The 24,455-nt window shown below is 38.5% G+C and overlaps 1 protein-coding gene across 2 annotated transcripts in view; it reads right to left on the bottom strand.

The window, feature by feature from the left end:
* The window catches only part of COL5A2 (collagen type V alpha 2 chain), a 161,912-nt gene that overhangs the window by 99,468 nt on the left and 37,989 nt on the right, over positions 1 to 24,455 (bottom strand). Inside the window, exon 1 of one of the 2 annotated variants that reach the window (XM_042874510.1) lies at positions 2,094 to 2,460. The exons of the other annotated variant lie outside the window; for it this stretch is intronic. Coding sequence (XP_042730444.1) covers positions 2,094 to 2,196 — 103 coding nt within the window. The 5' untranslated portion in view covers positions 2,197 to 2,460. Of the gene's footprint in view, positions 1 to 2,093; positions 2,461 to 24,455 lie in introns of those variants that run through there. 2 annotated transcript variants of the gene reach the window in all.

Here is a 24,455-nt window from a genome sequence, read left to right as displayed (position 1 = left end):
TGGTATGAAAAATGACTGGTGTAATACCACTTTGCATACCTTCTGCAAGACTGACAATTTTTCTCATTTTTGCTTCTTGAAGTGCCGTCTTTGTCTCCCCACATACCCCTGAAATTAGTTTAACACAGCACCTATATTCAAGTGACACTCACCAACTGAACAGTTAATAGTGAAGCAGCTGCCAAGATGGAACCACTTGCAGCACTATATAACATGCACTACTCTGCATTGGTTAATACTGAAACCGAGACAAATTAATGACCCAAACCTCCCCATTCAGCAGCATTTGTGAGCTTTTGTCAGGAACTACATCAGAATTTTAACTCCCTGTTACACACTTAAACCAGACCTACGTGCAGGATAAGCTCTCTCCCTCCTCTTTGTGTCCCACCCCTCACAGCACAGTTTGTTTTCTTCTTGTGATTTCATTTTTAATATATCGAGCATATGAGAAGCAGGTTTCTCATACAGACAGCTTTCTCACGTAAACCAAAGCCATTTAAGGTCCCAAACAGGAAGATGAATGAGTGAAATAAGAGCAAACAGATGTCACTCAATTATTATGGTGTTTTCTGCTGAGTTACCACGTACCTCTCAGTTTCTTTAGCCATCAGCATATGGGAAGTACATCCCAGAAGGTGTTGCTACATTACTGGCTCATCCCATAATTTTCATAATAGCAGCAACCTAATAAATGGCACATAATAACTTGATCCCACAGACATTTCGCATAACATTTGAACATTTGTTGTTTTGCTCCTCCCTCCACCCCCCAAATCTGAATTCAATATTTTCAGAAGTGTTTTCTTTTGTAAAAGAAAAAGAAAGATCAATACTGTGGGTCTCCCTTTATGGCAAGTATTTGAACTACGCTCCCAAGCTTATACCAAGTGCCCCCTCTACGGGACTTCTTAGACAGTCATGCAGAGTCAGGAGTGTCCTGCTTTGCTTCATAGAACAAAATTTTCCAAACTATTGCACTGTATTAGTCACTGGAATTTGAAACCCGCTCTCTGGTGCAATGCAGGGCATTACAAGACGTACAGTTGCAAGAAAAATCAATCTCTTGTAAATATGCAATAAAATAATTACAAACTGCACTGTAGGGCAACAGAATGGCCCGTTTGGCATCTTTTCCAAATAACATCCAAAAAGGTAACACACAAGAAGCCTGGAAATCATTTTCAGGAGTACGACAGCAACAAACTATCCTGCAATCAGCCTTCTCACATTTCAGGAAACCAACAGACAGCAAAGCACTCAGACCGATGAAAGAGGACAGTTAGTGTAAGTTCTTCCAACCTCTCCTACACACATTCTTATTTAACTTCAGAAAAGATACAGAACAGCCTAGGAAAGTTCAAGTTGCACAGGTCGGGTACACAGCTGGCCAAACCTCCCGCTTTAAGACGGCTTGCTTAAAACCTCCGCTTTCAGATAAGTGAGCCAGAGGGTGGGAAAGCACGAAGGCAGGGAAGGCTGTGTTCCATCACAGCCTGTCACTGGGGATTAAACAGCCTCTGCAGCCAGGGCCAGAGGGGGAAGGAGACAGAGAAGGCAAAGGAAGAGGAGAAAGAAGGAAACAAAAGAAAAGAGAAGAAAGGAAAATGACATTTTTGTGTTTTTAAAACAAAGAACCTAAGAAAGCAGATGTCGTTTGGTGCAAAAAGACTCCACCCTGCACAGCTCCTGTGTTTACTTCTCCCAGCTCCAGTCAGTCTCCAGCCCCGGAGCCTCCTTCAGCCTCATCCTAAGTACTTTCTTTTGTTGCAAACTTCCCAGCCCCGCGTGTTGTTTGTGCCAGGCAGCAGGGTTTACTTCAGGGTGCTCCACAGCTGCATTTTGCATTAAATCATTCCTTCCTCCTCTGTGTTCACAGGACTGCGCACCGAGAGCCGGGAATACCAAAAAAACCTCTAACTTTTACAACTTCTCTCTGTTTTCTGATTATATTCCCAAACTGCAAGCCCCAATCTTAGCATTTAAACCAAAAATCCCCCAAGAAGTTTTTCATTTCTCTCATTAACGAAGTAACACAATAAGCACTCAGCATACAAAGAAAAAAAAAAAAAAAAAAGAGAGAAGAAACTCACCAGCGTCATAATCTTCCTCTTCTTGTGCTTTTATGGTTACAAATAGCCCTAATAAAGCAGCAAGAATGAAAAAAGTTCTCTTTTCTACCCTGGTTGCCATCATGCCTAGCTATTAGACATGTATCCTCCTGGGCAGCAAAATGTGCAGAAATGGAAGGTTATTTTAGCACCATGAAGCCAGCTGGGGAATCGCTCCGTCTTTCAGCATCAGTCCTGGGACAAAGTCTGAGAGCCCTTTTTTTCAGCACCAGCTCCAGTGCAGTCTGCAAGCGCTCTTTTCAGGGGATGCAGCTTTAAATAGGAAGAATGCTGCCTCCACTTCTCTTCCTGCCCCTTTTCGGCTTGTTCAGGCTCATAATCATCCACTCCCTGCCAAGCAAGAATCTGATTGATGGTAAATAACCGAATCAGAGCTGGCTTCTCTCTTCCTTGAACTTTACTCTTTAAGAATACACTTGCAGGATATTTTCCTGCTGCTGAGCAATGTGTGCTATGTCAGAACCATTTATTAAGAAAGTAAAGCATAATTCAGTAAGAAGCTGCCAGGAGAAAAAAGCCCTGCTTTTCCCCTCCGCACTCTTCCTGGGACTGAAGGGTAGAGCCCCACTAGGAGCTGATTCACTTAATAGGAACTTGATCCCTTCCAGCTCGCTGAGAGAGGAGGATTTCCTCCCTTCCCTGGTACCTGCCCCCTGCCTCGCTCCAGCTGTATTGGCAAACGTGACTGCAGCCTACACAGAGGGGCCACGGAGCTATCAGTGCCGCGTGATTCGGGAACCTGTAAATCATCTCCTCCCCCTGCCACGGGGCTCTGTATGATCTTTTCTCAAATGCTTATTGTACTCTATATTTACAGCCCTACCAGCTGGGATGACTACTGCAAAACTCTGGAAGATGCTCTACACTTGAAGCTTCATAATGACAGTCAAAATGATCAGATATCTGCTTTCTTCCTCACCTCTCCACCTAACAGAGTGACAACTGGAAATCTACCCAGACTCCAACCTCATATTTAGCCCTTGACATTGCCCCTAAATTAGCATCCTAGTATGGGCGCTAAGTAAACCTCTTTTTTGTGGATCATTGCAACTGGGACTAGGATGCTAGATTTTCCTCTTTGAGGAAAGAGGTAGACTGCCTGGAAAGGAAGCTCTATCACAAATCCCCTCCCCTTCTAAGAATGGAGTTGCCAATACATGCTACAGGGAAATACAGATCTGTCTGCTGGAAGGTTGTTTTTGTTGTTGTTTGTTTTTTTTTTTAAAAAGCTTCAGCCATTCCACTTCAAAACAATCCCATTGTAAATGAATGCAGTGAGATGTAAATCTCTTCACCAGGATTTGTACATGCTGAAAATAGCAGCCCACTCTGCTTATCACAATGGTATTTAACCCTTCTAAGTCACGCAGAGACCTAACTCCTACGAAGTTTTCTTCTGGTGCCCAGAAAAGGCACCAGAACTTGTATAGAACTGCAGTTCTACATGAAGTCTGCTCAGTAGGAAGACCAAAGATTAATTATTTCACTGAAATAGAACAAAATAGGAAAAGCAAACTGTTCGCTTCGTGTCTGGACACAGTAACCACTGCAGAAGCGTAGTATCTCACAATCAACAGCACAGGAGCACAAACTCCAAGAAAAAGAGAGAAATACTGAAGGAATGTGAGTCATTGCAAGCAGAATCATTGGTGAGTACCAGCTGAGAAACTCAAAACTCATTAACCAAAACTTAGTATCTGTCAGCCTGCCCAGTCATAGGTGAAATTCAGTTTTGACAGGTTCATGACTATTTGCAGTGGTTTGCTGGTCTCAAAAGTCACACATTTTCGATGTCATACTTAATCAAAGCTGCACCTCCCTTGAAAAGCTGTGGTTATGTGATGCTGGCTAGAAACACCTGATCTTGTATTAATAGAGCCAGACCTGATCTTTGGCACTGATCTGTACACACATTAGCAACAAGAAAGTAGCTTAGGGCATAATCAAGCAAGCTGCTATTGCTAAATTGCCTCATGAAAATTACACATGGTAGAAAATTATGTAAGTGAGAAAAGAGGAAGAACACATTTTTAGAACCATACCTTCTAAAGGTAAGGTTTCCCACAGATGGAATAGTTCAATCATTATTTAAGAACAGGAATATTAGTATTAATAACTTAAAAGGAGAAAGGATGAGAATACAGGCAGTGCTTTCAAGACTCCTCGTGCACACTGATGAATAACCATTAAGACAAAGACACACATTTGTGAACTATGTGCTACTAACTGTAGGGTATTTACATGAAAATTCTTAAAAGAAAGATGACAACTGCTCAGAGAACTCAGCTGAAAATCCTGCACCCTGCCTGGGGAAAGTTATGATAAAACTACAGCAGGAACTGACTACCACAGAATTAGATGTCTATTTGCTGGTAAAACTTATCATCAGCACTAGTAGCTTTGTCTTTAAGATTAGTTAAAAGGTGATTCCTAAGTCTTAGTCTGCAACAGGTTTGTAAATTCCTGGCAGACTTGCAAGAAGAATGAGCCCTACCATCATTATCCCTGATTTCAAACAAACAGCACAACAACAGCAATGATATTTTCCTCTCTACAGCTCACCGAGAGAAAGAAGGACCTCTTTTACTATTTTAAGTACAACTTTTTTCCAAGGAGTCAATGAGGTCAGCCCTTTGAAAAGATTCCTGTGGCAATATCTGGAAGTTGCTCTTCACATCCCTTTCTGCCATCATCTCACCAATAAGTTATACCACATAATTACAACAGTTGAACAACGGAGAATAGAGAAGGATGTAAATGATTTAGCAAATCAATCCCTTTGTGCCTCCTTATAAATACTTCCTTTCACCATGCCCGTACGTTTGATGAGCTTTTCAATTTTATTACAAGCATCACAGCTCTACTCATTAAGCCTATCATTTTTAGTTTAAACAAATTTATTTCTAGGCCTAACATGTATGATTGCATCATATTGGGCACAAGTGAGAGAAATTCTTTAGTTAGCTCCATTGTAAACACAGTCAGACTAAACATTTAAGAGTGGGCAGATAAATAATTCCAAGTATGCACAGCAACACCTCCCCTCTCCTTGTCTCAATAGGGAAGAAACCAACACTGCATGAAATAATACCATATATTTATGGAACAATTGCTCTCCAACCATTTTTCACTTTTTCCATAGTTCCTAGGATTCTGTAAGAGCAGAGGAACGTGGAATTTAACAAACTACACTAAGGTCATGCATTCAGTAGAAGTAAAGCCAGATACATATTTTTGGAGCTCATTTTTATTCTGTGTCAAGGAAAACCTATACAGGATGAAAGTTACTTGAGAGGATAATCCAGATATCTGCCTCTTGGAATAAATTCTCCTCCAGCAAACTTCTATCTATCCACTGTTATATATTAAATATCAGGCATGCAAGAAACACAACTTTAGCAGACATAGACAGATACTGCGTGAGTTAAGAACTATCCTCTTTCCAGTATGTCTCAGTAGAGCGAATGATCTGGAAACACAGCCATAGAACTAGGCTCCTTCTACCAGTTGGAAATTCTCCACAATTGGATGCTCACAGCTACTGATTTATGGTTGATTTCTGACTCCCAGGAGATAAAAAACAAAAGATATATGACGAAAATATGAATTTCCAATGCTTCCTGCTTCACTCAAGAGCAACCAGATGCTTTGAGGTTCAAAGTGTCGCTACATCAGGCAAAGGGAACAGCAACCACAAAAGCGTGTGCCGCTTTCAGAGTATACAATACTCTGAAATGTCTTCATGGAATGACAACTGTCACCAAAGCTGGGATGCTCCTGGAAATCTCCAGATGCAGTAACCTGGAAAAATATATAAATAAATACTCCCTGAAATCCAGTCCATTGATATCAACCCATACACTTTAGCCAATGAGTAGGACTGAAAATCATACGTAAGGTTCAAAGTCAAATTTCATATCCAAAGCACATTTTGAGTGAGAGATGAAGCTAGGGAATGCCATTAGTTAATTTTGAGGATTCAAAAATACATGAAAATAAAATGCATATGATTACATGCTTCAAATTCTCCAAGTCAGGTCAGGAAAAAAAAAATTATCTTCATTTCTTTCAGACTATGTATACATCTGAGCAATTAAAAAATATCCATAAAAAGCTCATTCTATTCAGTGGAATATAAGAAACTCTCACATACACAGAGTATAAACCTGTTTTAAATTCGTTTGTACCAATATGATAAAAGTGAATTCATATATAAAAATCTAACGCTACACGTAGTATGCCAGACCATACTTTCAGTAGCAACATGAAATTAATGGAATTGGGGAAATTCAAGCTCAGGTTGAATTAAAAATATCTATCAAAAAACATGCAAGATTTTCAGAAGCACTGCTTTTGAAGCAGAGCTTAAGTCAATGTGAGAGTTACTCTCAGATTTTACATAGGTAGTTAAACCCATGGTAAGCGCTCTTTGAAGTTTCCACCTTGAATAACAGCTCTTTGAACACAATTAGCAAAAAAAAAAAAAAAGACATGCAACATTTTTTAATTTAAAAATACAGTCAGCATAAAATATTGCAGTCTTATTAAAGTTAGCCATGAAAATTAACATGACTGAAATCAGATATGAGAGAAAAACATTTCTTTTCCTCTGCAGCGCGTTCACATTGTACTTTCAAGATTCTTTACTATATAGGAAATCTGTTTCCTTGTTTTACATTAGTTTTCCCCAAAGTAAATGACAAAAAGTTCTCATATTTAAAATCAGAAAATGTAGCGGGAAACTGCAAAAAAAAAAAAAGGCAATATAAATGGAGAAATATGATGCTACTTTTAAATTGGATCTTTAAAAAGACTAAATTCCAAACTGTACTGCCTCAAGATTCCAGTCTCCCTGCTCAAAAATCCACAGAAAAAATTACTATCAGCTAGAAACAATAAATAAACACTGTTACATCAGATATGTTGCTGCCTGTTTCCAGCAGAATTTTCCCATCAACTTTTGGCGTGGAGGTTTAAAAAAATTGAACTGAAGTCCTTTTGGAGAAGAGGGAATAAAGATCTCTTTCCTGCTTACGCTTAAATCACGTAATGCTGTTTCACAGCTAGTTTTCATCTAGGCAAGTAGGATGATACTTTGCTTGAAACTGTTAGTGTGAGGTCTTGGATTATGTCAGTCATTTTGAGTTTGTTTTTGCTATGAGCAAGTCTAAACCTAATAAGCTATGTAAGGTTATTAGCACTGGCAGCCTTTCCTTCAGAATGCCTTAGTTAAATGAAACTCAACATTAGTACAAGGGAAAGATCAGGAATAGTTAAGGGAAATCTTCATGAAGTGCTTCTGAAAAAAAAAGACTGTACTTATTTTTTACCTAGAACAGGAAGAATGGCATCATTATTTCAGTGTTCATTACAAATTCATTATCAACCTATTTCTCCTCTTCCTTAGAACGTAAACTGACTAAGTGAAAATATACACCCGTCAAGCTACACGTTTAAATAGCAAGGGCAAATGCTAATCTGCAATTCAAACAGGCACCAACAACCTTCATCTTTTTTTTTTCTTCTAAATATTAAGTCTCTTCACCCAGGAATCCCAAGTGAGACACTTGGAGCTTTTTCCTTTACTGAAGGTCCATCATTTTTCTAACCATGGGTCTCCGTTAAAACAATGGGACTGTAAACATGAATCTGGCTGAAAGTTCATTTTTCTACTCTCTTCCGTTTCAGAAATAGGCTGGTTAGGAGCTGTGTCTGTGCTCAAGGTCTCATAGAGAGCACTGCAGTCAGCACCTCAATACTTTACCAAAGGTTTTAAGTGATCATATTTTTACACTCATTGCACACATTCCTTTGTTTAAAAACAAAACAAAAAGTGTGTAGGGATATAACTATTTGGTTTTTTGTCAGTCATACCAGACCCAAGAGCTGCTTTATAATGTTTCAATGGACCTTTGATGATTAGTCTTCATTTCCTAGTATAACATATGATTCCTTTAAGACATTAAATGCTATCCTTGTCTAGTATAAAATACATTAACTACTTACACAGTTAAAATCTTATGCATTTATTCTGTCATTTTTGTCAGCACTCTTTAATTTTAGTCTGTTCCATTTAATAAGAGCATGTAATCACCAGAGATTTCACCTTTCCAAAATATTACTGAATTTATTCTCAAGACACCTAAACATTATTAATGAACTCGGTGAAAAGATGGGAAGATGATGTGCAGCGCGATTAAATCCTCATTGCCCCATAGCTTTATCAAAAGATGCATGCAGATGGAACTGCATGTTCACCAGCATTTATTTGCAAGTGACATACCTAAGAGCGTGTGTCCTCAGCTACCGGAAGCAAAATAGCCAGATTATCACAACATCCTGCCTGAATCTGTGCTCAGTCCTCCTGATTTTAACTGTTTCAGTTTGTTAAGAAAAATGCGTGGTTTCCATTTCTCACGAACCAACATAACACTGGCTGTAAAAACAACATTGAACCAAAGCTCTATAAATATACTGGGCAATGGTTCTGTTTTCCTAATCAATGAACTTCCTTGACCTTCAGCTTTACAGTTAGTTCTGTGGAATGCAAACAGTCACTTAGTTGTGGCATACCTGGAAAACAGAGCATTTAAGTCCGTAGTAAAATTCCTACTAACCGTAAGCAGCGTTAAGTTCAGGACACGGTCTTACACACAGTGCTGCTCCCAAGGTGCAACCTGTTTCCTAGCAAAATAAGGATGCTGAGAAAAATTGTACATACTATATGCCGATTAGGAGAGTTGGCCTACAGATGGGATTTGAGAATGGCTAAAGAAACAACCATGCTCCAGGAGGAATTTCTGCATCACTGTAAATGTATGTTAAAATTAATCTTGAAGGAAAATACGTAGATAATGTTCCAAGCAAAGCTGATCATGCTCTATAGATTGAAATGCCAAATTATATAAACCCCAGGGTAAGCAAATGTACTGGAATTTCTCTGTTAGCTTTAAAATGAGATTTTTTCATCAGTTGTTTCAGGCTGTCTGCTATTGACCAGGGAGCAATGGGAGGTCTGCAGGAGGAAGCATCTCAAGCACATGGGGCATTGGCATGCCAGAAATGGAGACAAGTCCAAGTAGACTTTCTCTTCTCAGGAGAAAAATGCTGAAGAAAAGGGCCAGAGACTATAAGATTTCTTTTTTTCCCTCTACAAAACCATATTCTTTTCTGCTTAGGAACAATATATACATCCATGTGAAACAAAGTGCCTGTGGCTTTACACAGGCAACGAAGTAGGACTGAAGGGATCCGTTTACACAGGATATTGTTTCCCGTGTAAAAATCTTAACAGATGTTTAGTGAAAGTTTGATATAATGTCATGTATTAAATTTACATTTGCCAGAAAAATCCCCATTTTTAATCTACTTTTTCTTTTTTTTCCAATCCCAGAAAGTCAAAGAGCATTTCATTTTAACTCTAAAGCTAGGAAATGCCTGAGCTCTACTGACAAAAGGAATTGAGCTTGCTCGGGGTATTTTAGTGGAATTATTTTGCTTTTTGTGAGGTAAAAAAAAAACCCACAGTATTTTAGGTAGGTATCCTTGACACCACACCAAAGCAGCTACCATGCAAAGCATCACAGAAAGAAAAAAAAATTACATCAAGACTAAGAACATAAAAGATATTTAACAGAAAAAAAGAGAGATAGCAACAGCCACAGAAGGAAGTAATAGATGAGAGAGACAAATACAGGAATCAGCATTTGTGTACAGCAAGGATCTAAGATTCGAGTTTATGCATCGCACTCGCACCAAGCTAATACTAGGAGAGAAAACAAGGCATTTAAGAGCTATAAGTCTAGCAATGTGAGCACTGATGTCATCATTACAATTAGAAGGCCAGGACAACACAAAGTAAATGTGAGTTCAGTTGCCTGGTTACTTATGCTAGACTCAAATATAGAATGCAAAACAGATCTATTAAAAAGAAAGGTTCATTCTGCCTCCTTTACTTTTCCATTTCCTTTCCACTCTGTCTTCTTTCCAATATTCTATCACATTTATGACTCTTACTACAAAAGGATTTCAATACATATGTGGAGCACATCTCCCACTGCTTTTAAAGGCTAAGTGCTAATTGGAAACATAATTTACTCAGAAGAAATCCGTCAAGACTACACTTAATCTTTGCTGTGAAGAAGTGTTAACTGAGCCTTTTTAGGAATTTTCTGCCAGAACCAACCATGAGATAGGCTTATTTTCAAAGCTATGGCCCATCAGCAAGTGGATTTTCATCTGGTTAATGGGTTGAAACAGATTGTTGAAGGAGAATATACACCCTCTGTACTCACTGATGTGTTTTATTTTGCCCCAACTGCTAGATTTTACAAAGTATTTCAGGAAACCAGCTTGATGGCCTTTCAGAGATGATCCTGAGGTCTTTTTAAAGTAGTTATTAATGCTTAGAGACCATTTTACATTTCCTCAGAAGCTTGTCTTATTTCTCATTAAAGATGCTTAAACTTCTTGCGATAGATAGGAACTCACAAACTGTCTCTAAACTCCTGATGGTAGTTCAAGCAGCTAAAAATAAATTTTACAGCTCTGCAACACATGACCACAAACTTACCTTGTAATGTGAGCATCTTCTACTCAAAAATAGGCTGATTTAAACCAGAGATAAGTAATCCCACAGTGTAGGGACAGGATCAGTCTTTTCTCTGCATTTCTCTGGTAACAGTGCTTTCAAAATATTTAGAGCTCTTGCTAGAAAGGATCCATATTCAAGTACTTGTAAAATACTACAGCATGTCATGTACCTTCTTTGAATCTTGCAGAAAATAAGTTTACACTCACATCAGTTCAGCACAAACATCAAGTCTATTTAGAATGCAACACAGAGCAAAGCTTGCAAACTTTGCGATACCCAAGACAATATGAGGGTGAAGCCTGCAGATACTTTTCAACCCATTTCTACCACCTAATGAGTTTTTCCAGCACAGTTTTCTTCGGTGAACTGACAAGCAGCGCCCATCCACCCAAGCCTCCCCTGCTCAGTGAATGGCACAGCCCCAGCTTTCTAGGTCATGGGGCACATTAGAAAATACACCCTAATTTATATTTGTAATACATCATGTCCACTTTATTCCGTATCCACTTTATAGATTTAATTGTCACAAATTCTCAAATTTTAGCTGCCTAAGCTTTATTCACTTAATTCAAGCACAAATACATCTGCCAAAAAAAAAAAAAAAAAAAAAAAAACCAACCTAAGCAGCATAGGTATGAGTTAACCCCACGTTATCTACCTTGTAATTACACTTGTTAGAGACTTTTCATGTAGTTTTATCGTTTTGATTATGATATTTCCAAAAATCTTTCATGTTACTTTCAAAATATTTCACTTCATTTAGTAGCACATACTTGATGTTTCGCTGAATTTAGGATACCAGAAATATTTTATTATAGTTGACTATTCTGTGCTTATATTTAAACATCTCACATACTCTGTATAAAATACACGTGAAAAAGTTATTTCAGCCTCTTCCATGTACTTCCAACATTCTCCCCTACAATAATTGTCCTGTTAGAAAGATCAAAGCACAGTTTCTGAATGAACAATGCTTTCAAAGAGAATACAACAGATGCTCTTGTTTAGTGTTGATAAGGAAAGAGCTTATCTAAAATTGTCAGTGGGGAAATATTGGTGGTAGGTGAGCATCCAAACCACATAACCTGGGAGGTCTTACACAGCCGAGGTGATTCTGTGATTCTGTAACTAGAATACAAGATGTTATTATTCCATATATGTTTACACAGTTACCAGCAGGTAACACAGCAGCTGACGTACAGTCAGTGAAGAAGAATTCTCTGCATTTTTCAACCGCTTTGTGCAGCTGTTTTTGTAGTTACATATAAGAATAAGAGATTTTTATGAAAGCCAGCCCTAATCTACTGAGAATAAAGGAAAATCTTTAATTTAACATCTTGATGTCATTTATTCGGATTTAAGAAGGCTGCAACAATGTTTCTCCAAAGGAAAAGCAAACACTGATTGATCTCAGCCTTACCTTGAAAGAGTCTCTTCGGAATAGTTGTCAAAACAGTCCTGAACCCCTCAAGATTTTTTCTAGGTTTAGTTAATTTATCTCTTCTCTATTTTTTCAGCCTTTCTGAAAACCTTAGACATACTTTTGTACAAGCTGTCCTGAATTATCTTGCGAGACTACTCTAGTGAACAGAAAATGAAGGGGAGACAAGATCAAAAGGAGATATTCCTTATGTCTCCTCTGTGACATCTGATATCTTATTCTCTATAAGAGAATTCAGAGACTCCTTAAGAAACTACCTTTTTAAAGCTGTGTAATAAACCCGCCTCCAGTCAAGGTGGGACATTAATCAGAGAGGGCTTGTAGTGCTGCAGCTCAGATATCCTAATTCCACAAGAAAAGTCAGCCCACTGAACTGCTAACATATGTCCTCGAAAATGACTTTCTACTATGTCCAAAGGCGTGCAACCAGTACGCCATATTCAGACTCGTTGTGTCAACAGTGACATAAAGAAATTGTGATGACAAAAGGCAAAGCAAATAGAGCACACTTACTCTCAAAGAACTGTAATGGCTATTTAAGCATTTGCTGCTAAACCTAAACCAAGGAATTTTATGAGCACGTCACCTTACATTCATGCTACAACCCAGCCCAGAAGACCACACTAGACTTTTTACGCCTACAGACAAAAGGAGATGCTTAGTTAGGGTGGCACACAAATGAATATTTTCTTTGGCAGAGAACAAGCCTGTATAAACATGAGCACAACTGAATCCTGCTCCTTTTACAGGACCTAAATTATCTGAGCTATCAAAAAGAAAAGCTACCTCAAGTTAAAATACCTACAAAGAAAACAAAAGAATGGATACCTAATTGAGAATGTTGTCCTCGTTCACATGAAGCTGGATTATTATCAAAATGTTTATTAACGCGATTTCTTACACTTCTTATTGTAACATTTAAAACTCTTTAAGTTGTATCATGTAAATCGCACCAAAAGGACTGTTCATTTCTACAAGAAAGGAGGTTTCAGTAAAACCCCTCAATCCACGTAAGGACAATTTGCAGTTGTCTATTTTCAATTTTTATTTTCTGTCACTTTTCCACAGCCAGATTCAAGTCAGCACTAAGCACTCTTTATGAAAACAGACATCAGAGAAAGGCAAAGACAAATGCTGCATTTCTAATGGCAGTGAAAAATGACCCCAATAAACAGCAGAAAAAAAAGTTACTCTGAGTAGTATTGAAACTTGAGCTGCTGATGATTACCAGAGTTCACAATCAAACCGAATATACAGAATTTATTACACTACCTTACCAGTTTTTATTATAAGCTGTAATTGATATGGATCCTATGAAGCCTAAAACATTTCAACAATTTTCATCCAGCTATCTAGCCCAAAGTCCTCACTAAATAGCTTTCCATAACTTCGTAGTACTGTTGCAGGATGACTGTAAAACCAAGCCTACTTGGTAAAGACAGAGTAGGAACGGATTCACAGAATCATAGAACAGCCAGGGTTGGAAGGAACCTCTAGAGATCATCGAGACCAACCCCCCTGCCAAAGCAGGTAATCATGAATCTTCAACCCAAATGCCACATGCAGGGCCACCAACCTCCACATTTAATACTAGACCACGCTGTCCAGGGCCCCATCCAGTTACTTTCCCACATTTACACTAAGGAATCCATAGCTTCCATGAATATGTATAGTTAAGAATCTGATGACTAATTACATAACATTTGTAAAAATCAAGTAGAATCAGTGCAATTCTTTATCTGTCCAATCTTCTGCACCCATTACAGGAATAGGGAAGGATTTAAAGAGTTTAATGATTGTCTGCATTCCTGGAAGAAAGCCAGAAGTGCAGACTTGGCAAATTCAATCACTAGCGTTCAAACAAAAAAAAATGTATTTTTTTTAAATCAAGTCATCATTGTATCTGTGTAGCTCTCATTAAATTTAACAGATGTTACACAGACATTTGTCAAGAGCAAAATAAATTCTTACAGCTGCAGCACTTCTTGAATGAGTGCTCATTTTCATGGTGTTTTTTTTTTTTTTGTGTAACTGTAGGCCATATTACATTTTGAAAGGCAAAAAATGCAATATGTTCCAGCAGACTAATCAACTTGGTTGGCTTTGGGCTCATGTTAGCTCAATGCTTAGCTCCACATCACAGAATCACAGAATGGCCAGGGTTGGAAGGGACCTCTAGGATCATGACTCTCCAACCTGCCTGTCACATGCAGGGCCACCAACCTCCACATTTCGTGCTAGACCAGGCTGCCCAGAGCCCCATCTAATCTGGCCTTGAACACCTCCAAAGACGGGGCATCTACAGCCTTTCTGGGCAGCCTGTTGCAGCACCTCATTGCTCTCATAGTAAAGAACTCACATCTGAGATCCTGAGCAGGAAATAGCTATGGTTTAGTGCCTCAGTTCCTCTAGTCAACCCCGCCAGAGGGTCAGAGCCAGGCTTAGCAGTTTACTGCATGTCTGTGTCAAACAGAGCACATGTGTATGCAGTGCAGCCTTCTGCTCCTCAAGCTTCAGTCCCACTTGATCAGAAAGAGCAAGTTCAGATTTCTGCTCAGAGTCTTCTTCCCACCTGTCTCATCCCACAGTAGTTCAACATTAGCCAGAAGTGAGCTTCATCTTTATGTTCTGAAGGAAATAAGCTGCTGAGTATGTGATATAGCTCCTTCATAATTTTTTCCACTAACAGTACGGGAATATAAGCCCAGATCATGTTATGCCAGGCCTAAGTTTCCTGCTGCTGTGATAATTACTTCTACAAATCAGACACATTTCATTTTATCAACTGTGCAACAAGTCCCACAGGGTTAGGCAAGCATATGGACAACTTAGTGACTCTAGTGAAAAGCAGCTAATTTTTGTCCTGTCCTTCAGTAAACAATGTGTTAGCATGCAGTAGTATTTTAAAAGTCATCACTTCAACAGAAAATGCAATTTTAGAACTTCCTGCTAATTTGTACTCTGCACCGGATGGTGAAACATGGTAGAAGACAAAGGAAACAGCGGGTCACAGGTTAACATCCCAGCTTAGAATGGAATGGATCAGAAAGTAAGACATGCAAGTGAACACAAGTAAGAGGATTTAGGGAAAGAGTAAAGGTGTGCATCTCCCTTGAATAAACCTGAGCCAGCAGAACCAGGACTTCACTACACCCATGCAGGCATGTCCCCCATGCAGTACATTAAAACATGTGTCAATTACAAGGAATATGATTCCAGCCAGGTTAGTGGAAATAGGAAACATGAAATAAATCATCCTATCTATCTTTACACCTGAGTTTTCCCCTTTCCATCACACAGCCAAGCATTCTCCTTTCCTCTTCAGGCAGCCCAAAGTCCCCTTTATGTAACCCTACTTGGGACTGCATGTCTTACTTCGCAGTGGTGTCCCAGGAGCTGTTTTTATTTCACAGCTTTATAGTTCTCTCTCAGATGTTATTTAGCCTGCACACAGCTCCTTCTCTTCCTCTTTCCCAGTCTTTTCCCAACAAGGCTAATGAAAAGAAGCCAGCAAAAAGATGAGCTAAAACATTCCAGAACAAAATAAATCATGCCTTCTCCAGAATTAACTTCGTATATATTTCTTAAACAGTGCAACATTTAAAATAATTTTTCTGTTTCTGAACCAATTTTACCAGAAAATTACCAGAAAACATACAGGGAGAATGGAAATTCAGATTCACGCTAAGCAGAAACTCTTTGGCCTGAACAACGAGGTTACAGCAGCTGCACAGTCATCTGCTAGGAATCTCTCTTCATGAAAGATAAGAGCTACTGCTTCATTCAGAAACCTCCCATTAGATTTGTATGTTCTACTAAGACACATTCACGTGACTGCTGGAGTGAAGTACTGATACAGGAAGGGATCTAATTTATCTATTTCATGCTACGAAGACTGAAAAAGAAGTGCTACAGAAATCTCCCTCCATCCCTTTGGGTCTGCTCCCTTCTTTCCTGTAGCTCCCCTGTAGGTACTGAACGGCTGCTATCAGGTCACCTTGGAGCCGTCTCTTTTCCAGGATGAACCACCCCAGCTCGCTCAGCCTGTCCTCATAGGAGAGGTGTTCTATTCTATGGATCATTTCTGTGGTCCTTTCTCTGGACATGCTCCAACGGGTCTACATCCCTCCTGTACTGAGTACTCCACATCTGGACACAGTACTCCAGGTGAGGTCTCACCAGCACAGAGTAGAGTGACAGGACCACATCTCCACCAAGCCCAGCAGCTTCCTTATACTCTTCCCACAGTACCAGTCCTTGTTTCCACTGCCTGTGCATTCTCACTCTTCAGTTTGACCAGCAGGCCCTGGGTTCAGCCACGCCAGTCTCTTGCCTTCCTTTCCTGGCTTGCTACACATGGAGATGCAGAGCCCTTGTGCCCCAAAGAAAGGCTCCTTAAAGATCTGCCAGCTCTACTCCACACCCTTGCCCAGGAGCACAGTTTCCTGGGGTGTTTTGTTTATTAACTCCTGGAGGAGTTGGAAGTTAGCTTTCCTGAAGTTTAGCTTCCTAGTTTTACTCTTCACCTGTCTCAAGATTTTTGACCTTTCCATGACAGTCAAAGTCTAATAAGAAATATTCTTCATTTAATCCAGTTTGGAAGTAAGATTGAACAGGGTTTTGAGGGTGAAAGAGAAAAAAGTTACGAATAATCTCATGGCAGCTGCAGAATATGAAGTCATGGAAATATTGAGTAATTGAATTTTTTTTTTTAATTATTATTAAAACAGTAGTTCTAAATATCAACTTGGGAACGGTAAGCACTACAGTCATTTTCTATGCCCAAGTTTCCCATTCAATCAAAATAATTTATTTTTTTCCCAGTGAAGAGTCCAAAACCGTAGAATAGCTATAAATCATGAGATCATGTAATGACTCTTCTTTGTTTGCATTTCAGAAAACTCCATCAAAACTAGTTCATCTGTGTCAAAGATTTCCTTTCCACCTCAGGAAACTCTTTTCTAATTGCACCCTACTTAAGAAAGATCTGACAAATTGACTTCATAGCTCAGTTCTAAGTGCTTTGCTTTGGGGAGTGCTGGGAGTTCCTGCAAAATCAGGTTGCCTTGGGTTCTTAAGTCTGAGCTCGAAGATAATCAAAAGTGAGCAATTACATAGATTCACTTTGGTGTACAAAAAGTCCTTTATAGAGTACCATGTTTTTTACAACTACATGGATTAGCAGTTTCCATTTTTCTAAATAGTTGCATCTGTCATCATTTATGTTCCTTCCAAAGCAGTCTGGTATTTCAGAGTGGTTATGCTTCTCCACAACTATGTCTGAATGAAGGAAATAAAGAAAAAACAGACCAGGATAGAGAACTATAGTTTGAACATTTTGAAAATGACCACAAATATTATGGCACAAAAATTCCCCCAAAAAATAGCTGGATTTTCTCCAGTTTTATGAGGAACCAAAGCTCATTCTTTTTGTCCTTTTATTATTGTTATTACCCTTTTTTTTTTTTTTAATCAGTTCAACTGGTGAATTTTGAAATCCACTTCCCATTTGTTGTCAACATTTAAGACTTGTAAATCTCATTTAGAATTTCTTAATAATCCAAAGAAAAGAAATTAAAATCAGTAACCTTGCATGCAAGTGAAACTGAAAAGGACATTTAACATATTAATCTCGTTCTGGAAGTCATTTCAACTCATAATTAACAAAACAGGTAAGCAAACAAGCAACAGCAGGTAAAACTAATACATGCCTTTGGAAAGCAAATTAGACATTTTAAAGCTATCACAAACAATTTTTGCATTTACATTCTAGCTCTCAGCTTATTAGTACTGTCAAAGGAAATATTTTAACCAGGAATAAAAATCAAATTGATGTAGAGTGAAAACAGATAGTATTTACTCTGCATGCTTCTTTTTATTCACCGTCAAGACCTAGTCTCTTCTTATTAGATGTCCTCTAGAAGCCAAACATTTCTTTCAGACATTCATTACAATTTCAGTTGTTTAAGGATAGATAGTTCGTCTAGCAATTCGTTACTCTTTCTTTTCGACATTCTAACAAGGTTTCAGTAGTGGGGCATCTTTTTGGACAAAGCACATTAACTCACAGCTTGACAGCGGCCCATATTTTCTACTCTGCAGCAAGATACCAGTAGGCATTGCTTCCTTCTGCCTTCCTCATAGGTGTACTTTGTTAATAAGGCTTTCCTTGTGTTTTCAGTACAAACAGCAAAATGCATCAAAAAAACTTATCATTGATAAAATCAAATACAAATGCAATTAAAAATAAATACAATTACAAACTTAAGAGACGTCAGAACCTGAATTTCAAGGGCAATACTGCACAATTATTAGAAAGAAGCCTTTGGATAAAGTGTCCTGCACAAAGGCTTGCCAGAGAGGAGCTGGAAAGAATTGCCCTGTGGTAAGTAGTGAAGCAGAAACCTGCCACCTCACTGCCTCTTCACCTTCCATATACCATACACTCTCTGCTGAATGTTTCCCCTGCACTTTTCTGAGCAATTAGCAGTTTTTGTATACAATAAGGGAATATCCTTCCACCCACAAGAGAAGGCATCTCTCATCCAATTCCTTAAAACAGCTTTTGTCACCTTGTATTTCTTTGGAGGCCTGCTTTAATTAGGATCAATGTGCCGTAAATAATGCACTTCACAGACTATTCCTGTATTATTTATCAATTTTTAATTCTCAGTTTGACAAGTCATTTGCATGACAGCATCCTATCATTATTTTCTTTCTAACTAAGACCATACTCCACATGAGAAAAAAATTGATAAATTAAGACAGTCAAGAAACCACTCTGAAGTTTAACTATAGGTTATCTTGCAAGTCATCACTCTGATCTGCTTAATGACAGAAATGAATTGTGAGCTGTCTTGTTAAGAAAGCTCTTCGTGAAATGCTACATACAGCCATTAAAAACGTACCTTATTTTATCTCTAAAAATCCTACAGAATATTACCATAACTGTTGCAACTAATCACCAACCTCTAGAAAATAAAATGACACTTCTTTTTTTCAAGCTCTCTTCTGAAAACAACCCCGTCCATCCCACCATAAATGAATTCACACCACCTCGCTCAGCTTAGTGCAGAAATTACAGATATTCTTGTCTACAGTGGAGAATGAAATATACCTGTTTTAGCTGAAAACATTAATACAGCATTTGGAAGACGGTATCTTACCCACATACAAATACAGCTTTGCTCTCCAAGATGACATACCACTAGTGCTACTGAAATAAGACAAGCCACCAATCTGCAAAATTAGTATGAGCAATGAAATGAGGTCTGCTAGAGCCAAATGTTTCACATTAAACATAAAATTGCTGGCAAAAAAAAAAAAATCTCATGTCTCTCATATTCATTACCCATTTCCCTTAAGAAAGGAACAAAAGAATCAGGATGTGATTCAACAAAATGCATCATAAGTTGCTTAACTGTGCTTCAGAGCACTTAGTATTTCTAGTTTGAATTGAAAAAGCAGCATCTGAAGAGCGGACTACGAATAGTTATTAAGGTATTAATAATAGCTCTCCGGCAGTTTAATTGATAACAGTCAAACTTCTACATTTGGTCTATTGCAAGAACTCTGTTGTCTAAAGAACTTAAGCTGGGCCTCTTCAGAACTGACACATCTGCTGCCATTTTGTGGAGCTAAGAATGAAACTAACAAGAGCTGCACTATCAATAGCTGCAACAAAAGAGCTATTGACACCATCTACATTATATTTTAAAAACAACTGAATATCATTTTAAACTGTGCAACTTATTTATTTTTAGTGCAGCTTGAATGTTTTGGGTTAGAAATACTGCAATTGCTTTCAGCTAACAATTGCTTTTTGCTAGCATCGCTCCAGACAAGGCTACTTGTCCCTGGCCAGATGATTCACCAGCAGCATTCAACTTCTCCGGTGCACAACAAACACTGCTGCCATTCAATTGGAAGAGAAGATGCACATTTGCTTATCACAGTGTTAAGAGCAGAAATAAGAACTCCAGTTTTTGGTAAACAATTCTACTGTAATCATTAGGCACGATGTCTGCATAATTCAACTGATAACACCAACTGTCAAAAAGGCAAACAATACACCAGCAATCTAAATGCATTTGAAGGGTCACGTTTCCATGGTATGCTATTGAACACATTTATTCTCTTAAAGTCACCTGGCTCATACACACCAACTTGACTTCCCAGCTCTTAAAATCCCGCACAAAATAACTTTATTTAGATTTTATAAACTAAAGGTAATAGTTTACATAATTTTGTTAACATAAAAGTGAGCTCATTTAAGTACTTAAAAAACAACTCGAGACAGACCAAAAAATTCAGATGTTTGATAAGGAAATCTAAGTATTTTAACTTGTATGCTTGTATTTGAAAGGTAAATCACTCGCACAACTGAAAGTTGTAGGATGACTACATTGATGTCCAGTTTTAAATTTATCTTCCAGTGAACAAGTGTCATTTGGTACATAAACTATCACAGCTCTCCATCAGGAGATGTCCTAGAGGCAGAAGCATGCCTTCAGCTGTCTCTCAATTAGGATGAATAAATTAGAAGCTTCATCTATGCCCATCCATGCCCAATTGGTTCTCAGAAAACACAGAATTTTCTACCATAATCAGTGTGATGTTTCACAAGTACTATACCTCATTAAAATAAAAAATTCCAAGGCCTAACCATCTTCACAGCATATCATCAGTCCTCAATTATTTTGTTAACATGCAACCCAGTTAGAACTCTCCTTTTAGAAAACTCAGTACTTTGCACAGATATGGATGCACTACGTAGACATAGACACGTCCTTCGGATGTGCCTACAGCTTCAGGAGTCACAGAATTCCACTTCTGCACCTAAGTCCATTGCTGTGCTACCGATCATTCACATAATTGCTCACTGCACACCACGTGCTTTCCAAATTAAGAATTGTCCAAATCCGTGTCTTTGCTCACATAAGGAATTGATGTCATCCAAATGAGAGCTGACAACCACCCCTCAAGTCATTTGGTGCCACCTTCTCCAAAATACCATAGCATCACATTTTCTAGACATATGCATGTCCCTTCTTATTTTCCACACTAAATTCTCATTGCAGTAACTTCCTTAAGATCCTAAGCTACAGCCTACTATAACTCAAAAATCCTGAAAACAGCAATTTATGTACTCCAGCAGTTTTTTTCTTCACTTGTTTACTCTGTCACAAGAGGTTAGCTTTGTATGCCCTTGTACATAATTATGCTTCAGAATGAAAACTCAGTTTATATATTCTTCCCAATCATTTTCCTCAACACTCCAAATGTAAACAATTCACTCTATCAGTTGATCTGGTGGTGCACAAGACCGATAATTTCTTTGTTGATCAAACACAGCAATCTTTCATTTCTCAGTTGTATGATAAAAACAAAAGAAAATGGATTCTCCATTTTGTTTTCCATGTAAATTGAAAACTCATTGGTTCTTAGAACAGGAGCTCATAAATACTGATTTCAGCAAAATCCCATTTGCTCACTTTCCTCCAGGAGTAGCTAAGGGTGTACAAATAGAGGAGTGGCAAATGCCACAGAAACTTCAAATAGATTACTTAATATTTATAATACAATAGTACTAATCCTTCCTTGCGGCCACATATTTTAAAGCTATATTTCAATACTGGGAAGTGTAAGAGGCAGCTTACGGGGAACACCAGCTATCATTGGCCTCAGTTTTATGTAATGTGATCGTGGGATTTAAGGTGATTCTGGGACTTGCTTCCTTCTATACGCACACAGATGAATTCTGACATAAGCCTGAAGTGACTTCTCATTTCCCAAGAGATAAAATAAACTACAAAAGCTTTTAGCCATCTCAGGAAGAGAGTAAGAGCTCTCTACATAATGTAGGGGTGAAATCCTGTTTCTGTGAAAGTCAGAAGCTCTACTTGCATCTGGGACACCCAGATCACAATATTTACACTATTTCCCCCATTTCACAACAGAATTAGAATACCAACCATACTGGCATATTTTCCAAAGAAAACTGTTTCCAAATGTGTCTTTTGGAGAAGGATTGTTTTTTAAAACCTTAGAAAAACAGGAAAAGATATATTTTAAGTTAGAGATTAAGAACTTCATTTTCTGAGTCAATTTTGAAAGACTGCAGAAGCAGCAGCATGATGCTAGTCCTATTAAAGCAAAAAAAAAAAAAAAAAGGAAATTTAAATATACTTTCAGCATCACAGACGTTGGGTATGGAAAATGCATACTACACATTGTAATGTGTAATACCAATGATCTGGATAAAAGTTAATTTTATGCTGTGTGTAGCAGACAAAAATGGAAGCTAATCCAACTGCTGTTCCAGGATACTCAACATGACAGAATAACATGGCCTCATTCAACCCTCTGCAAGCTTCTTCCCCCCCCCCCCCATAAGATGCCTCTTCCAGAGTACAACCCCTTTTTCTTTTCACAGAGAACAACATTAAATACTGTCGCAATACTTCCTCCAGGTCAGGGGCAGCTGTACTTCACATTAACCTACGTTCAGAGGAGACAGTTTCAAAGAAGCAAAGCAGACACAGATCTGGAAGAGAGTCTCAGACACAGCCTTCTATAGGCACGTATTTTGGTTCCTGTATGAGAATATGCATGTAAATATTCCCAGTAGGTATGATTTTAAAAACTGCTTCTTTTAGTCCTGTCTTCAAAATCAAAGTTAACTGAAAAACTCAAGTACTACTCTGGATGGGGAGAGAAGATTCCCTTCTTCTACTACCTGGCTTCCAGATGTCAGGCCTTCTCCTCTTCACCTTACCTCATAGAAACTGCCAGCTCTGGTCAAGTATCTTATACTGCAAATGATTCTTCTGGACGCTGCTATGAGGAGAAACATCTGCCTATTTCCTCCCCAGTACATAAATTGGCAGAGCCAAAATCTCCTCTACAGCCAAAATACCTGCTCACCCATTGCCTTAAAATGCATCCACAGCAAAACCACAGTCAAGGTAAGAAAATAGTTGCTCACAAAACAAAAAAACTATGTAAATCAGTATTCAGAAAATCTGATGGCACTAAAACATCCACATGAAAATAAAATGAACATTGCTAAAATAGAGGGTTGTCTTGGACAGAAACAATAATTGAACCTGTACACACTATCATTCGTGCACATGAGAAACTCTCTAGAGGGTAGATGCTTTATTAAAGAAAAAGAACTACTTGCAACTGCAGAAGAAAGTTGGGAAAATTAAGTTCTGGAATTCCCTGAGAGAATCTGCAATTACCAATCCTTTTCTGAAAAAGGAGAAAAGATCCAAATTACCAGGCTAAAGCTATTAAAAAATACTGAATTGTAAGAATGTGATTCTCCTCTGATTTGTTCCTTGCAACCATTTTTGTGTTTGAAGGAGGCATACGTACTACTGGTGAAAAAAAAAAAAAAGAATGAGTGTTAGTTTTAAAATGCCTAAACATTAGAACATCTGAAAATTTCAGGTGACTGTAATGATAAACGGAAAACAGAAACAAAAATTAATATTGACTAAGAGTGGAATGTATTTTTGACACAAATTACAAGTTCACATACTGCAGAACAGTGGTAGCCCAAGCAGCACAAACCGCTGCCATCCCCACTGCTCAGGCACATCTTTTGCTTCCCATGAAATTTAGCTGAAATAGGCGAGAGTTTGCAGTAAGACTGGCAAACTTATTTTTCATCCCTTGAAGACTAAACACAGACTGTTTTGGAGCCTGACTTTGAAACTGGATGAAAGTCACAGCTGTAATGGTGAAGCTGAGTTGTTCTTCCAGTTCACATGGAAAACTGCTTACAGAGTACATAGTTATTTCAGGAGCTCCTCAGACTGCAACAAAAGGCAAGCCATGTGTGGGTGTCAGCTCAGAGAAAGTCTCCACTTTCTGCCACAGCTGCTAAGCAGAGTTGATGACATATGTTAAACGCATTCCTCCAGCAGCATAAGCTTTCTTGCTCATATAACCCGAAACCCTCTGGCTTGCTATATTACAACATAGCATTTTCCTACATTCTGCTTTTCAGCCAGAGAAGATGGCGTAACTGACAGCACCAGAAACAAACATTCTGAAGGAGAAAAGATTCCCTCCTCCAAGCAGCTCTTTACTGCCTGGCCACCAGAGAATCCTTCCTCTGCTTCCAGCATACACCCACCATTCTTCTCCTCCATGACTGGGATGCAGCAGTAAGCAAGAAGGAATAGCAAATGTTGTGCATTAACATCCAGGAGGTACTCAAGAGTAGAAATAGCCCTAAGCTCTCTGATGAATTGACAAATTACTTCAGTTAGGATAA

The sequence above is a fragment of the Lagopus leucura genome, unplaced genomic scaffold (assembly GCF_019238085.1).
Source record: "Lagopus leucura isolate 7727_CA_CO unplaced genomic scaffold, USGS_WTPT01 Super-Scaffold_100012, whole genome shotgun sequence".
NCBI lineage: Eukaryota > Metazoa > Chordata > Aves > Galliformes > Phasianidae > Lagopus > Lagopus leucura.
Note: the sequence above shows the minus strand (reverse complement) of the source record. Positions and strands in the feature narration are given on the sequence as shown.